Here is a 17565-nt window from a genome sequence, read left to right as displayed (position 1 = left end):
TGGAAGTTCCCAGGCTAGGGGTCCAGTCGGAGCTGTTGCTGCCAGCCTACACCTGAGCCACAGCAATGCCAGATCTGAGCCATGTCTGCGACCTACACCACAGCTCACGGCAATGTCAGATCCTTAACCCACTGAGTAAGGCCAGGGATTGAACCTGCAACCTCATGGTTCCTAGTCAGATTCATTTCTGCCGCGCCACGATGGGAACTCCCATTTCCTTCCTTCCTTCCTTCCTCTCTTTCTTTCATTTACTTAAAAATTTTTTTTTGGCTACACCCATGGCATGAGGAAGTTACCGGGCAAGGAATCAAACCTGTGCCGTAGCAGCGACCTGAGCCATAGCAATGACAACATCCTTAACCCACTGAGCCATCAGGGAACTCCAGCAGAGCCATGTTCAATCCTAATGTTGATATGCCTTAAAATTACTACGTTAGCTTAGAGTCTATGACATTCGAGAACTCGGTCAGTTGGAGTTAGATGTATGAGGCCTTTATGCTCACCGAAATAGGACATATTTTACTGATCTCAGCAGCAAGGTGAGGATCCCGGTGAGGAGGAATGTAGTCTCACTACAGAGGTGTTTCCGATATTAACTAAATTAATGTTGTTAAGTGACATTCAAAGGATTGGCTCTAGAAGCTGCATTCATTCATGCTATGCTCTACTTCAAAATTATGCCTGAAAAACCAGAATCTGAGATAGATGCTTACTTGTTTATTTAGTTTTTTAATTTTTAAACTTTTATTGAAGTGTAGTTGATTTACAGTGTTGTGTTAGTTTCAGGTGTACAGCAAAGTGATTCAGTTTTATATATTTCCTGTTTTCAGTTTATTTTCTCCTATAGGTTATTATAAGTTATTGAATATAGTTCCCTGTGTTATACAGCAGGTCCTTGTTGGTTATCTATTTTATATATATTGGTGTATAGACGTTAATTGCAAACTCCTAATTGATTCCTCCCTCTCTTTCCCCCTATGGTAACCATAAGTTTGTTTTCTGTCTGAGTCTATGTCTGTTATGTAAATAAGTTCATTTGTATCATTTTTATTTCTTGTATAAGTAGTATTGTATGATATTTGTCTTTGTCTGACTTACTTCACTTAATATGATAATCTTTAGCTCCATCTGTGTTGCTACAAATGACATTTCATTTTTTATGGCTGAGTAATATTCCATTGTATATATGTACCACATCTTCTTTTTCCATTCATCTATTGATGGACATTTAGGTTTTGCCATGTCTTGGCTATTGTGAATAGTGTGCAGGGGCGCATTTATCTTTTCAAATTAGAATTTTCTCCAGATATATGCCCAGGAGTGGGATTATGGGATCATATGATCATTCTATTTTTAGTTTTTTAAGGAACCTCCATAATAGCAATCCACAAAAAGTCTACAAATAATAAGTGCTGGAGGGGGTGTGGAGAAAAAGGAGCCCTCCTATACTGTGGGTGGCAGTGTAGTTTGGTGTGGCCACTATGGAGCGATGCTTATTTGGACTCCATTATTTTGACCCTGCTATTGATGTACTTTTACTGAACAAAGCCTCCCCCATTGGATTGTTCCTCAGGTTTTGACCTTTGTGGTGACTTCCTGTAGTGAACAGATATGCTGTTACTGAGTGACTTATTTGCTTTTCTCTTGGTCCCAGTCGATCTTGTTGCTCGTGTTGATCTATTTGGAAGAGCCAAGTCAAACTGGCACACCCCTAACAAGCGCACGGTGCCAGCAGCACATATAGGCTACTCAACATTCTCTTTCTGCTTCATTCCCTCTTGCAATCTTTCTTTCCTGCCATTTGCTCACTTCCTTATTTGTTTTTCTTGTTTTGACATCAGGTAAGAAATAAATCCAGAACTTCGGTTGGAAGTTAAAGTCATTCTCTAAGCTCTAGACCTTTGGTAAACTGTAAAGATTGATTACAGGAAAAGCTAAAGGACTAGCCTTTCACTTATGATCCTGCCATGGTATAGGAGAAGCTCCTCAGCGACTGGGAAGTATGTTCCAGAACACCCACAGCGTCAAAGGCAAGACGGCTCTTCTCCTGTTAGGGCTTATGGTTATATGTGATACATCCATGGTTTCTGGATATTAATGCTCCTGGAGATGGTGGGCAGGCTGTGATGGGTCATAGCAGGAGCAGCTGTGTGTTTCCTAAACCAGGTCGTCGTCGCTGGGGCCGGGGGTGCAGTCAAAGTCAGCCAGTTCCAGAGACTGATGGGACTTGGTACAGCAGGTGAGGATGGGGTGAGATTGTGGAAGGAAACCAACGGGAGGACGAGCATGTTAATAAAAAGCAGCCATCTGTCCATCCATCCACCCATTCACTTATCCTGCAGGTAATTCTTGAGCATTTACACTGTGAGATTCTGGTGAAGTGCTGGTATGTATGGCTTAATGAACATCAGTCTTTGGAGGGAGGGAGCCCTTAAAGACTTAATGACACATCTGATGTATCCCTTACCACTGAGTGATGCTCTGAAGGAGAAGCATAGGTTGTCTGAGAGGAGAGCTGGAAGACAGCCATGTGGTCAGGTGGGAATTTCACTTGGTCAGGTCCTTCAGAAAAGCAGGCAAAGGGAAAAACGGATTGGGAAGACTTTTTATTTATTTTGCTTTTTTTTAGGGCCGCGCCTGTGGCATATGGAAGCTCCCTGGCTAGGGACTGAATTGGAGCTACAGCTGCCGACCTATGCCACAGCCACTGCAACGTGGGATCCAAGCCGCATCTGTGACCTACACCAAAGCCAGATCCTTAACTCACCAAGCAAGGCCAGGGATATCAATCTGCATCCTCATGGATGCCATCAGGCTCATTACCACTGAGCCACAGCAGGAACTTCCAGTTTGGGGAGACTTTTAAATTGCAAATATGAGAAGAGTGAGAGGATTGCTGTTAAGGCGAACACACTGCTGATTAGTTGATTCTCTTCTTGGCCTCTGACTCCTGCTTTGATCTTCCCCCGCTGCCTCCTGCTGAGCTCTTCATTAGGGCCAATGTGACGTGTGGCTTGGGGAGGAGAGAGGGTGAGACTAGGGTTCTATCTTTAGTAAGGGAGGGCATCCTAAACAGAAGTATCCCCACTTTAGCCTGTCCTCCAGAGCATGCTGAGGACACCTTTATACTCTTCATGGCAAGTAGTGAGAGCTGGGAGTTCCCTGGTGGCTCAGGAGGTTAAGGATCCAGCATTGTCACTGCCGTGGCTCTGGTTACAGCTGTGGCTCTGAGGTCAGTCCAGTCTCTGGCCCAGGAACTTCTCCATGCCACAGGGGCTGAGGGTGGGGGGCGGCGTAGTGAGAGTTACTAAGCACTGCAGTTTAGGATTGGAAATCTGCATTTAACCTGAGAAAGAAGCATTAATTCTCAAAACTCAGTTGTGGCTCTTGCTTGGTCGCCTTCCAAGGATTCTGATAGAGAGTTTTAAAAATTATTTGATTTCTTTCGAACACGAAACCTGGAGAGATTATGTGTTGCTAACGTTTCCCACTGAGTTCTCATGTTTTACAAAATGAGTCCTTGGGGAGACTTGCCACTGTTAGGAGTATGCATGCTGGACATTACGGCTTCCTTCTAACAGAAGAAATGCAACCTGAAATGATGAAGCAGCATCATTTTTATTGAGTTTACTTGGGCAAAGCTTAGGGTCACCTTGGAAGAGAAAGTAGGGATTTAGTGCAGCACAGACGTGTCTTCTCTCTTTGGCTTGTCCTTTGTTAATGTGAGATCTTTTTTTTTTTTTTTTTTTTTCCTTTTTCTTTTTTAAGGGCTGCACCCATGGCATATGGAGGCTCTCAGGCTAGGGGTCCAGTTGGAGCTACTACAGCTGCTGGCCTACACCACAGCTCTAGCAACACCAGATCCGAGCTGCATCTGTAACCTACACCAGAGCTCATGGCAACACTGGATCCTTAACCCACTGAGTGAGGCCAGGGATTGAACCTGCATCTTCATGGTCCTAAACGGGTTCGTTTACCACTGAGCCAGGGAGGGACCTCCTGGAGATCTTTTTAATAGCTAATGAAAACATGTAAAACCATTGAATTCTTGTTTTAATTCCTGAAGATACTATTTTGACTATAATGTTGTATAATTCCATTCATTTTCACAGGGAACTTCCTGTTCCAAACATAGTCAAAACCTTCTTGCTGCACAATTAATGCATTCTAAGTATCGCTGGAAACTCAGTGAGTCTTCTTTCCACTTCTGCCAGCTCATGCACAGTGAGGTTCAAGTTCAGGGTTTCCTGCTGTCTCTGCAGCCAGAATTTACATGGTATTGAGTTTCTTAAGTCTGAAGATTAGGATGTGAAAATTGAGAACACAGTAAATTGGACTCTTGAAACAGGCTTTCAACTGCCTTTGACTTAATTAACGAATTGATTTTACTATCACAATGATAGTGGCTTTTCCTTTAAAATTAGAACATGGCAAACGCAGCTATGGTTCCTTTTGTCAGCCGCCTCTCTTCCTGACCCTCTCCCCACATCCTCCAGAGGTAATTCTTAAATAAATTTGGTAATTATCCTCTAGACCATTAAAAATACTTTTTGCATTCATGCTTAAACCTATGGAAAATCTGTAATTTGTTTAACAAATTTTAAAACCATGTATTTTAAAACCATAAATGGTGTCATACTGTTAGTTTTGTTCTCTAATGTACTTTATTGGAAAAACAGTCTGTTTTTGAGGTCTATCTATGCTGCTCTAAATAGATTTAGTCTGGGTCTTTTAGCCGTTTTCAAGCTTTCCGTGTTATGGATGTGCTACTGTTGCCCATTTCCTGTTCTGACGGACACTACGAACCATGAACATTCATGGCAAATTACAAGTTAAATTGATGTTCAAGGGGCATATGCCAAAGTGCCTCCCGCAGTGGCAGGGACATTTTTTATGCCCATTCATTAAACATACTTTAAACTTAATTTGGAAATTATATAGCACAGAAAAGCAATCACTGCTTCCAGATCTACTACCAGTTGTTTGCTATTTGGCAAAAGAATTTCCTTTTTTAGCCCTTAATTGCCTTGTTTTCCGATGAGGGGATAAGAACACTTCCTACTGGTAGGGCTGTTGTGAAGACTGAATGGGAATAGTTTCTGGTTTCGTGAATATTAGTTATGATCATATATAATGCATATCTAATATATGAGCATCTATGAGATGCATATCTAATACACAGTAGAATTACATCAAGATTAGTACTTGAAGCAAACCCTTGAAAGGTTTGGCATCTTTTCTAACTTCAGCCCTTCCCCCTCCCCGCAAAGATGACTCAGTTTCTTTTAGCAGAGCCGTAGGATCAAGAACATTTGGGAATGCTGTATTCTTTTCAATAAAGACATTGCAATGGAGGGTGTTTAAGTGATACCCAGGAGAAAAGGGATGAGAGAACAACGTGAAAATAAGAGGGCAGCTTTTTTCACAAAACTTGATTTAATGCAGAAATGTCTTCTTCCAAAAATTCTTCCCACAACACAGATACAGACACCAGTTTATTTCCTGAATCCCACACCTGGTCGCACGGTCCCCTGAAGGCGCTGGTGCGGCCGTGGAAACCAAAAGCAGGTGTAGGAATAAGGAAAAGCAGGAGGGCCAGGAAAGTCCTTCAAAGTGGAGCAAAGAACTGAGGCGTCGTCGAAATTGGCGAGACTTAGCATAGATGCTGTAAAGTAGGGAGGAACGTGTGCTTGGGGGGAGGACGTTGGAGGGGAGGAGGGAGAAGTTGGGAGGAGGGGGAGAAGTTGGGAGGAGGGGGGAGAAGTTGGGGAGGAGGGGGGAGAAGTTGGGGAGGAGGGGGGAGAAGTTGGGAGGAGGGGGAGAAGTTGGGAGGAGGGGGAGAAGTTGGGGAGGGGGGGGAGAAGTTGGGGAGGAGGGGGAGAAGTTGGGGAGGAGGGGGGAGAAGTTGGGGAGGAGGGGGGAGAAGTTGGGAGGAGGGGGAGAAGTTGGGAGGAGGGGGAGAAGTTGGGGAGGGGGGGAGAAGTTGGGGAGGAGGGGGAGAAGTTGGGGAGGAGGGGGGAGAAGTTGGGGAGGAGAGGGGAGAAGTTGGGGAGGAGGGGGAGAAGTTGGGAGGAGGGGGGAGAAGTTGGGGAGGAGGGGGAGAAGTTGGGGAGGAGGGGGGAGAAGTTGGGAGGAGGGGGAGAAGTTGGGAGGAGGGGGAGAAGTTGGGAGGAGGGGGAGAAGTTGGGGAGGAGGGGGAGAAGTTGGGGAGGAGGGGGGAGAAGTTGGGGAGGAGGGGGGAGAAGTTGGGAGGAGGGGGAGAAGTTGGGAGGAGGGGGAGAAGTTGGGGAGGGGGGGAGAAGTTGGGGAGGAGGGGGAGAAGTTGGGAGGAGGGGGGAGAAGTTGGGAGGAGAGGGGAGAAGTTGGGGAGGAGGGGGGAGAAGTTGGGGAGGAGAGGGGAGAAGTTGGGGAGGAGGGGGAGAAGTTGGGAGGAGGGGGGAGAAGTTGGGAGGAGGAGGGAGAAGTTGGGGAGGAGGGGGGAGAAGTTGGGGAGGAGGGGGGAGAAGTTGGGGAGGAGGGGGGAGAAGTTGGGAGGAGAGGGGAGAAGTTGGGGAGGAGAGGGGAGAAGTTGGGGAGGAGGAGGGAGAAGTTGGGGAGGAGGAGGGAGAAGTTGGGGAGGAGGGGGGAGAAGTTGGGGAGGAGGAGGGAGAAGTTGGGGAGGAGGAGGAAGAAGTTGGGGAGGAGGGGGGAGAAGTTGGGGAGGAGGGGGGAGAAGTTGGGGAGGAGGGGGGAGTTGGGGAAGAGGGAGAAGCTGGGGAGGAGAGGAGGGAGTCTTAGAAGGGCTTGCTCTCTGGGCTGCACTGGAGGCTTGAAGAGGGGGAGAGAGAGAGAGAGAGACAAGGGAGGCAGTCCACAATGAAAGCGCCTCGGGGACCCTGGGGACACCGTTGTGCCTGGTGGGATGGAACAATGCTGGAACAAAGCGGGAAGGGTGATGAGATGGAAAGATAGGAATGGAGTTAGGTGCTTTTGTGTGTCAGAGGTAGGCAGTGATTTTCTTCTCATTTTTTTTTTTCCCGTCTATGGGAAAATAAGACAACTGAATACCGTAGAAGCAAGACTGGCTCAAGACATTGTCCCCAGGTCAGATAATTGGGCACACTGCATGCCAAATTAGGAATAAGCTTATCTCTTCTTTTTGCCTTTGAGCTTCAGCACGATCCTTTATTCTGAAAAGCCTATGAGCCACCCTGTGAGGCAATTTCAATCATTATCATAATATCAGTAGCCGAATCAAATCATGTGTAGTTGGCTTTCGAAAATTAATGTAAAATTGCCTCATGGGTTGGCTGAGAGAGACCCAGTAACTGAGAGTGTCCTCACGTGAGGGTAAATGGGTGGGTCTTTAATCTTACCATTTTGAGTAGGGTAAAATGCATTTTTTTGAGGTGAAGATTGTTTAATATGTACAGAAAAGTTGAAGAATTCCTCCCCCACTTTTACTAACTTCAAGGGGCCTTAATTAAAAGCGCAAACCTGTGAACTCTCTGCTCTCGTACACATTCAAATCCCTGTGCTGCTGGGTTGTGTCTCTGTCCTTAAGTTCTCCATAAAGCTATCACCTGGCAGGGTTTCTGATTTTTGTCTATTCTTGTCCTTACTCCTTTTTTTTTAATGTAGGGGGGATATTTACTCTGATCATGAAATTAGTACACAGTCACTGTAAAGGATTTGGAAAATAGAAAAACATAAAATAGAGAAGAGAATAAAATATAGCCCTATAACTAAAAGATTAGTGCAGTTAAACATTTCTTCCCAGTATTTTTCTTTTTTAAAAAATTATATTTAATTGTACATATGATGCATAAGTAGGAATCCCTGTTGTGGCTCAGTGGAAATGAACCCAACTGGTATCCATAAGGACTTGGGTTTAATTTCTGGCCCCGCTTAGTGGGTTGAGGCTCCAGTGTTGCTGTGAGCTGTGGTGTAGGTCGCAGACATGGCTTGGATCCCACGTGGCTGTGGCTGTGGCCGGCAGCTGCAACTCTGATTTGACCCCTAGCCTGGGAACCTCCATGTGCTGCCTGTGTGGCCCTAAAAGGACAAAAAACAAAACCAGACCATTCCCCTTCCCCGCTCCAGTGCTGTGGACAGCCCCAGAGGTGAGGACAGATATTAAGGCGATGTGTGTTCCTTCAGACTTTTTTCTTTTTTTTCTCTACATATATTTATAGCAAAGAAGTAGTGCTTTCGCTTGGTGTGTTTTTCCACTATAGGTATTAATAAAGATATTGAGTATAGTTCTCTCTTTTTAGGGCTGCACTCTTGGCATGTGGAGGTTCCCAGGCTCGGGGTTGAAATGGAGCTGTAGCTGCTGGCCTACACCACATCCACAACAACACAGGATCCAAGCCACGTCTGTGACCTACACCACAGCTCACTCTGGATCTTCAACCCACTGATTGAGGCCAGGGATTTTTTTTTTTTTTTTTTGTCTTTTTGCCATTTCTTGGGCCACTCCTGCAGCATATGGAGGTTCCTAGGCTAGGGGTCGAACTGGAGCTGTAGTCACCAGCCTATGCCAGAGCCACAGCAATGTGGGATCGGAGCCATGTCTGCAACCTACACCACAGCTCATGGCAACGCCAGTTCCTTAACCCACTGAGCAAGGCCAAGGATCAAACCTGCAACCTCATGGTTCCTAGTCGGATTTGTTAACCACTGAGACATGACGGGAATTCCGAGGCCAGGGATTGAACCTGCGTCCTCATGGACATTAGAGAGGTTCCTACTGAGGCACAACGGGAACTCCAGACTTTGGCTGTTTGAAGGATGTGAGTTGTTCCTGTTTCAATACCTCTTGCCTATTGAATTTCTATTTAACCATCACTTCTTTAGGGAAATCTTTCCCTCTCACTGCCCTAATTTTTTTTTTTCTTTTTTTGTCTTTTGTTCTTTTAGGGCCACACTGGCGGCATATGGAGGTTCCCAGGCTAGGGGTCTAATTGGAGCTACAGCCGCTGGTCTACACCACAGCCAGAGCAATGCCAGATCCAACCTGCGTCTGTGACCTACACCACAGCTCCCAGCAAGGCAGGAACCTTAACCCACTGAGCAAGGCCAGGGATCAAACCCGCAACCTCATGATTCCTAGTCGGATTTGTTTCTGCTGTGCCTAGATGGGAACTCCTCACTGCCCTAATTTTAAGTCAGTTTCCTTTGTTGCCTGCTTCTTTCTTTGCTTGCACTTATTTCAGTTTATAATTATACAATCATCAGCATGGTTGTTTGATAAGTGCTCTTTTTCTTATCAGACTGTAAGCTCAGTGCCTGACCCAAAATATGCTTTCAGTAAACATTTAATAATGTATAATCTCGAGTCTGTTGGACATTGAAGGGTACTTTAGACCCTAGCAACTGTCTTCTAAACTCAGTAACCAGGAGTCTTCTTCCTGTAGGCCCTGTTCCAGTAGTAGATGTATTAATATCTTAACACATAATTTCTTTTGCCCATGAACATTTGAAGATGCTAATGCTTTTGCTGGGGTTCTGCGTTACATTGTAACCTCCTCAAATAAAAGCCCATTTCTGGACTGTCTCAGGAGCTCTTTTTTTTTTTGGCTGCACCCGTGACATGTGGAAGTTCTGGTGCCAGGGATCATACCCAAACCACAGCAGTGACAATACCGAGTTTAACCTCAGGACCATCAGAGAACTCCCCAGGGGCTCTTAATATTATGTCCAATGGACACAGTATTTTTTCATAAGAAAGAAATATAAAGTTATGGTATGACTATGTCATGTCCTAAAAAATCATGTTAAGTCAATGAAAGAAATAATCATAGCCCTCGAGAAACTTATCTCCCTAAGGACTTTTATAAGACAGTGTGCCTGCCATATGTACTAGAGTTCAAACCTCTTGTAAGTGACCTAGGTCCCCACGTGGTGTATTTTGGAAAATATTGCTGAGTGAGTGGTTAGGGTGGAGAAGTTTCTCCTGGATATTGAGTGAGGCCAAACAGGATGTGGTTCCCTTATTAGAATCAGTTCCGTGTTTTATGCTCTCTCCCCAGGAGTACATACCTACCCTCTTCTGGGATGTGTTGTGATTGGCAAACACGGGCTGTTACTAAGTACACTGAAGGTTTTGTTTGGCATTTTGTGAATTGACCCACGCTGGTCATGACAACGGTTGCTGTCAAGTTCAGGACTTTAAGATGACTTCTACATGCATGAGTATTTCCAAACCATCCAGAATATTCGCTGGCAGTTCAGCAGCTGGGCCGTCATAAACAGGTTTTACTGGCGTGTCCCCTGAGGACACTAGATATTCCAGCGAAACACTCCTTTGTGTGACCTCTTTCATATTCCTTCAGAAATGAATGGCTTTCTTGTATGTCTTTCACTGAGACCACAGGCCCTGGAAATTTCATTTGGGTGTGTGTCCAAACTCAGGAATAATGCTTGAAGGAAGCAGGTGTTATGGCCTGAGCAGGACAGAAACAGAGGTTGCAGAACTGAGACCCGCAGCCCAAACCTATCAAATCTGCCCTGCAGATGTGTTTATTGGGATCATATGATGTTTTCTTCTCTTCTCTCTCTCTCTTTTTTTTTTTTGGCTGCACCCACAGCGTACAGAAGTTCCCTGGCTAGGGATTGAACCTGTGCCATAGCAGTAACCAGAGCCACAGCACTGACAATACCAGATCCTTAACCCTCTGGGCTACCAGGGAACTCCGTGTGGTGTTTTTTTTTTTTTTTTTTTTAATATTTCAATTAGTTACCAAGCTGCAAAAACTGGGAGTTCTTACTTCAAAAAGTCTGGATAGATGACTTTTCTTCAAAAATGAAAAAAAAAAAAAAAAAAAAAAAAAAATAAAAAAAAAAAAAAAAAAAGGAGTTCCCGTCGTGGCGCAGTGGTTAACGAATCCGACTAGGAACCATGAGGTTGCGGGTTCGGTCCCTGCCCTTGCTCAGTGGGTTAACGATCTGGCGTTGCCGTGAGCTGTGGTGTAGGTTGCAGACTCGGCTCGGATCCCACGTTGCTGTGGCTCTGGCGTAGGCCAGTGGCTACAGCTCCGATTCAACCCCTAGCCTGGGAACCTCCATATGCCGCGGGAGCGGCCCAAAGAAATTAGCAAAAAGACAAAAAAAAAAAAAAAAAAAAAAAAAAAAAAAAAAAAAAAAACAAAAATGAATGTAATGAGGCCACCCTGGGCTTCATATTTCTGCACTGGCAGCCATCAGTGGAGCTGAGAGCTCTTCCCTTCTGGATGGAGCAAGGACTCCAGGCACCACCACTATCTCTGGCCACAGGTATTCATCTGAGTCACCTGTAAGACCCCAAGATCAGCTATGAGATGGAGAATAAATGGCAGGGTGAATAATCATGAAGGCAATAGCCCTTCATACCTAAGTCATGTGATCCCTTTGATAAACACATGCAACACGTTATGCAGCAGCACTAAGATGAATTGAAAACTTCTGTAGTCTGGGAACAGAGGAGCAATGCAAACTGCCTCCTGGTTAGCCACCTCTTCTGGTGGGTGGTTGTCAGCTCTCTCTTTTATGGTCAGAGGTCAGATGGCATTGGAGTTGGGTGGACAGAACCTCTGGAAAGTGGCAAAGGCCAACTCCTGAATGCAAACTACCACCCCGTGGGAGCCCATCATTCGTTCCCGGGCTGCCTCCTGCCTCCCTTAACATTTCGAGAATGGGAATGCAATGACCTGAACAGAACCACTTCTCCGGGCAGCTTTTCTAACACATTTGCATTGTGAAGGATGCTCCTTACCTCATCTTGCTTTGCACAGCTGCATGGAAAAGATTGTTTAACTCTCTTCTGTATATTTTGTCTTGGGGGGACCCTATCAGGAAACTTACGATCGCCTCTTGGAAGTCCCGGTCACTCGGGAGCAATTAAACCACTATCGAAATGTGGCCGAGACCGCCCGGAGTGAACTTGCGGCAACTCTGGTCAAATTTGAATCTGCTCAGGCCGAGGTAAGAGGATGCATCTTCATAACCAACACGGGCTCTGCTAGCTTCCCGTGGAGCCAGGCAGAGCCGCGAGGGATTAGAAATAGGACACGGGGACACAGATTTAAACTTTCTGGCAGAGTTTATACCTGTTCTCTTATAGGGCCCTGCCTCTGGGTCATAGAGAATTCCTGAAAGGTGATGTATTTGCTGTGCTGCAGAGCAAGGGGACCTGGGCTGGATTCTGGATCTCAGGGGGCTTCCACACCCTTGAGAGCTCGAGGGAACACCTGGGGACTTTGGGTTTGGGCTGCATGGCCCTTGTAGGACTGTTAGCATGTCTAGGAGTGGCTTCCTTTAATGTGGGTTGCTTGCAGTCTGAATCTGGGGATGGAATTCTGACTCCCTTTCTGTGGGAGTGCTGATTGGCTGGGGGAGATTCGAGGAAGATGACTGGGTCCCCTCTACCCTCTGGGCTGGATCAGGTCTGTGGTGGGGTTTCTGGGAGATTCTCTTCACACTCACTGTGTTGATAGCCTAGTGGCCCCGAGGAATCCGAGGCTCGCCCATGAGGGAAGTAGTGGTCTCAGTAAATGCCAGGATGCCACTGAAAGATGAGTGGATAACATGTGTGTGTGAATACACGGATGCATGCATAGTCACAGTTCCAAAGAAGTACATGAGTTCATAAAGTTTTCTTTTCTTTTTTTCTTTTTAGGCCCGCACAGGCAGCACATGGAAGTTTCCAGGCTAGGTGTCAAATTGGAGCTGCAGCTGCCAGCCACGGCCACGGCCACAGCCACAGCCACAGCAACATGGGATCTGAGCCTCGTCTGCAACCTACACCTTAGCTCGCGGCAACCCCGGATCCCTGGCCCATTAAGCGAGGCCAGATATTGAACCTGCATCCTCATGGATACTAGTTGGATGCCTTTCCGCTGTTCCACAACGGGAACTCCCATAAAGTCTTCTAATGGAGTGGACCTGATATTTTTTAAAAGTTTTTAAAAGTTTAATTTTCATTAGAGCATGTAGTTCATTTACAGTGTTGTGTCAATTTCTGCTATACAGCACAGTGACCCAGTCATACATACATGTATCTATAGATCTATATACATACACGTTCTTTTCCTCATTCCCATCCTCCATCACCGTCTACCCCAAGAGATTGGATATGGTTCCTTGTGCCGCACGGTAGGACCTCCTTGCTTACCTGTTCTAAATGTAATAGTTTGCATCTGCCAACCCCAAACTCCCCATCCATCCCACTTCCTCCCTCGTCCTGGGCAACCACAAGTCTGCTCTCTATGTTTGTGTGTCTGTCTCTGTTTTGTTGCTATCTTAATAAGGTACACACATCAGAATTTTGATGCCACAGAATTCATAGAAGTTAAAGTTTTTCCTTTGTATAAATTCTATAATAGTTTTCCTTTTCTCCTATGTTTTCCCCAGAAATTCAAACATTACTTTATCACCCACACTAAGGGTCTAGGAGGCAGGGGGGAGAAATACAGTGATATATCGAATAGTCTATATTTACTTGGGAAACAGTCATGGCTATGAAATTATGGACAGCTTACCTTATAAGTTCCTTGTTTCATTGCCAGCAGCAATAGCAGTGATGCAGATTTAGAAAATGAGTTCCTATTGCAAATAATTTATTTCTTTTTGCAGAATATACCACACATGTCTCTTGAGTGAGACTGAATCACCACAAGACATAGCTCAACTGTTTTTTGAAAAAGACAGAATATGAAGTCCACTATTTAGGCATAATTCTCTATCTGGTAATACAGAAACAAATATGAAAAAAAGAGGCGTTCCCGTCGTGGCCCAGTGGAAGCAAATCTGCGGACACAGTGGAAGCAAATCTGCGGACACAGGCGTTCCCGTCGTGGCCCAGTGGAAGCAAATCTGTCCTCTCTCCATGGGTTAAGGATCCGGTGTTTCTGTGGTGTAGGTTGCAGATGCAGCTCAGATTTCACATGGCTGTGGCTGTGGCATGGGCTGGCAGCTGCAGCTCCAATTTGACCCTTAGCCTGGGAACCTCCATATGCTGCAGGTGCGGCCCTAAAAAGACAAAAAAAGAAAGAAAAAAAGTAAAGTTAGATTAAATGATGAATAAAATATTGAAATTAAATTTTTTAATTTTTTGTCTTTTTTTAATCTTTAGGCCCACACCCGCGGCATATGGAGGTTCCCAGGCTAAGGGTCTAATAGAAGCTGTAGCCGCCAGCCTACACCACAGCCACAGCAACGCCAGATCCTTAACCCACTGAGTGGGGCCAGGGATCAAACCCGCAACCTCATGGTTCCTAGTCGGATTCGTTTCTGCTGCACCACGATGGGAACTCCCAAGATTGAAATTTCAAAACTATGGTTTTGGGTGTTTTTTTTTTTTTTTTTAAAGAAAGTTCAAACTCGCACCAATGAAACCTTTTTCCTCTTTTTACCTCTTTTCCGTATTAGCTTCGAGACCTGCAATCCAAGATGCGTTCTAAAGAAGTTTCCTGTCAAGAGTTGAAAGCCGAAATGGAGAACTACAAAGAAAGCAATGCCAGAAAAGCATCTCTTCTCACCTCTCTGAGAGACAGAGTTCAGGAGCTAGAAGAGGAATCAGTGGTACTCTCCACTTCTAAAATTAGAACGGAAATCGCAGCTCACTCTGCAGTCAAGGAGAACCAGGAGTTAAAGAAGAACTTTGTAGAACTGGATGAGAAATTACAGTAAGGACTTTTTTTTTTTTTTTTTTGGTCTTTTTGCCATTTCTAGGGCCACACTCGCGGCATATGGAGGTTCCCAGGCTAGGGGTCGAATTGGAGCTGTAGCCACCAGCCTACGCCACAGCCATAGCAACTCGGGGTCCGAGCCAAGTCCCGTGAACTACACCACAGCTCATGGCAACACCGATCCTTAACCCACATGAGCGAGGCCCAGGGATCGAACCCGCAACCTCATGGTTCCTAGTCGGATTGGTTAACCACTGAGCCACGACGGGAACTCCAGGACATTTCAGAGTATTTCTCAGAGGAGTCAGTGTTAAATCGCTAACTTCTGGTAGCAGGATATGCCTTTGAAGGGACTGGCCTTTTGCATTTCTGGGCCCTGAAACCCAATTTGAAACAAAAAAAAAATCATTGACCTCACATGTCTTCAGAATCTTGAAAATTTTTCCCCAAATTTTCAAGTTCATTTCCTTTTTTTTTTTTTTTTTTTGCTTTTTTAGGGCCATACTCGTGGCATATGGAGGCTCCTGGTGAGGGGTCCAGTTGGAGCTACAGTGGCTGGCCTACACCACAGCCACAGCAACATGGGATCCAAGCCATGTCTGCGACCTACACGACAGCTCATGGCAATGCCAGATCCCTGACCTACTGAGTGAGGCCAGGGATTGAACCTGCATCCTCATGGATACTAGTCGGGTTTGTTTCCACTGCGCCACGAAGGGAACTCCCTCAAGCTCATTTCTAAATGTCACCAATGAGAGTATTGTACATCAACTGTAATGAAAAAATAAAAATCTTAAAAAAAATAAATGTCACTGAAAATCGTAACAAATGTAGGATTGTCCTAAGCAGGTTTATTCCCTATTAATAAGGGTTGAAAATTCATATATAATCATATAATATAATATGATATGATATGATATGATATGATATGATATGATATAATATAATATAATATAATATGAAATAATATAATATAATATAATATAATATAATATAATATAATATAATAGAGATTTCCTCTAAGTAGAGGCGGTAGAAGAGTGCACAGAGAGAGCTGTTTATTCACAAGCTAGTTCTAAAAATACCCTGGAAGCCCAGACCGCCCCAGACCACCCTAAACGCTCCTCATTAGGTTTTATTGTCAGTTTATGCAGAGACTCCATGAAATCTAGGGTTTCTACACTTAGTTCTGGCAAAAGGTGACTACTGGGAGAAAATCGGGAGCTGGCTGTTCTTAAAATATACTTTAAAGATTCCATCGATAATACCTTAAATGACTTTACTAATAGACGATTTGATACTTACTTTACTTATTTCATCTTAAAAAAACCAAAGCAAATCCCCAACGCTTCCAGCTCCTGTCCTCTTTCTCCCCTTCCTTTCTCGGCAAAACTCCTTCAACACGGTTGCATATGCTCCCCGGCTCCAGTTCCTTTCCTCCCTCGGATCTCCTCCACTGAAGCCATCCGTTAAGATGACCAGTGACTGCACATTGCATTTAACTCATCTGTCTTGTCTTACTTGACCTCTAGCACATCAGTCGCCGTAGGTCTTTCTCCCTGAACCACTTTCTCCTTTTAGCTCCCAGGACGCCGCGCTTTTGACCTTACCTTTCCCAGCTGAAATGTCATCGTCTCTGGTTTTATCCTCCTCATCTCCTTGGCTTCCCAGTGTTGGAGTGCCCAGAGCTCCGTCCTTGACTTTCTCCTTGGTTCTATCTAAATTCGCTCTCTTGGAGTTCCCTTCGTGGCTCAGTGGTAGTGAACTTGACTAGCATCCATGAGGATGCAGGTTCGATCCCTGGCCTCACTCAGTGGGTTAAGGATCAGGCGTTGCCATGAGCTGTGGCGTAGGTCACAGATGGGGCTTGGATCTGGTGTTGCTACAGCTGTGGTGTAGGCTGGCGGCTGCCACTCCGATGTGACCCCTAGCCTAGGAACTTCTATATGCTGTGGGTGCGGCCCTAAAAAGCAAAAACAAACAAACAAACAAAAAGAAATTCACTCTCTTGATGCTCTCAGTCACTCTCACGCCTTAAAGTATGTGATATTAATGCTCGTGACTCCCACATTTCTAGGTCTGGCCTGGATCCCTTCCCAGAACTCAAGACCTATGTGTCTTACAGCTTACTGGGAATCTCCAGGTGGATGGCCAACAGGCATCTCAAACTTAGCATGTCCAAAGTAGCTCCTGGGGTTTCCACAAAAGCCTCCTGAGCTTTTCTTCACCTCATTGAATGAACATCCCATGCTTCTGGCTGATCATCTCGAAAATCTTGGGTCTTCCTTGGTTCTCTTTCTCTGAGCCTTCAGTAAATCCCATCATCTGTCTCTACTGTCGCAATAAGTCTAAATTTTGACGACTTCCCTTTGCCACCCTCATTGCCACTAACTGGTCTTGGCAGCCGTCTTCTCTCACCTGGATTCTTGCAATAGCCTCGTAAGTGGTTTTCCTGCTCTGTCTGTGCCCCTGCAGCCAGAGGGATTCCATTAAAACAAAGTATGTAGATCACATAAGTCCTTTGCTCAGAGTCTTCCAGTACCTTCCCTTCTTACTCAGGGTAAAGACAGAGTGTTTTCTATGACCGGAAAGGCTCATTCTGACCTGGATTTGCCTCCTTTCTCTTCATTATTCTTCTTGTTCCAGCCCTGTGGCTTCTTTGCTCAAATGAACATACCAGGTATGATCCTACCTCAGGACTTTTGCACCTTCAGAGCCTTTGTCTGAAAAACCTCTTCCCAGATATCACTCTTCTCTTCTTCCTTCAGGTCCTCTCTCAGAAGTCACCTTCTCAGGGAGGGCTTCCATGCATGACTCCATCTAAACTTTTACCTTTTCCCCCAAATATTTCTTTTCTTGTCTTTTTAGGGCCACACCTATCATAGGGAAGTTCCCAGGCTAGGGGTTGAATCAGAGC

The 17565-nt window shown here is 45.3% G+C and overlaps 1 protein-coding gene across 6 annotated transcripts in view; it reads left to right on the top strand.

Annotated features, from left to right (window-relative positions):
• CCDC170 (coiled-coil domain containing 170) overlaps positions 1-17565 on the top strand; it is a 93392-nt gene that overhangs the window by 19384 nt on the left and 56443 nt on the right. For 4 of the 6 annotated variants that reach the window (XM_085023680.1, XM_005659137.4, XM_005659136.4 and 1 more), the window contains exons 2-3: positions 11815-11943; positions 14389-14645. In XM_085023680.1, coding sequence (XP_084879806.1) covers positions 11815-11943; positions 14389-14645 — 386 coding nt within the window. Of the gene's footprint in view, positions 1-11128; positions 11257-11806; positions 11944-14388; positions 14646-17565 lie in introns of those variants that run through there. The other 2 variants (XM_013992484.3, XM_085023684.1) reach the window with 2 other exon arrangements.

This window comes from Sus scrofa, chromosome 1 (genome assembly GCF_054392235.1).
Source record: "Sus scrofa isolate SSC_HxYL_T2T_F1_AM1 chromosome 1, Sscrofa_HxYL_maternal_Yorkshire_Landrace_v2.0, whole genome shotgun sequence".
Classification (NCBI taxonomy): domain Eukaryota; kingdom Metazoa; phylum Chordata; class Mammalia; order Artiodactyla; family Suidae; genus Sus; species Sus scrofa.
The sequence above is the reverse complement of the archived record's forward strand: the minus strand, read 5'-3'. Positions and strand labels throughout refer to the sequence as shown.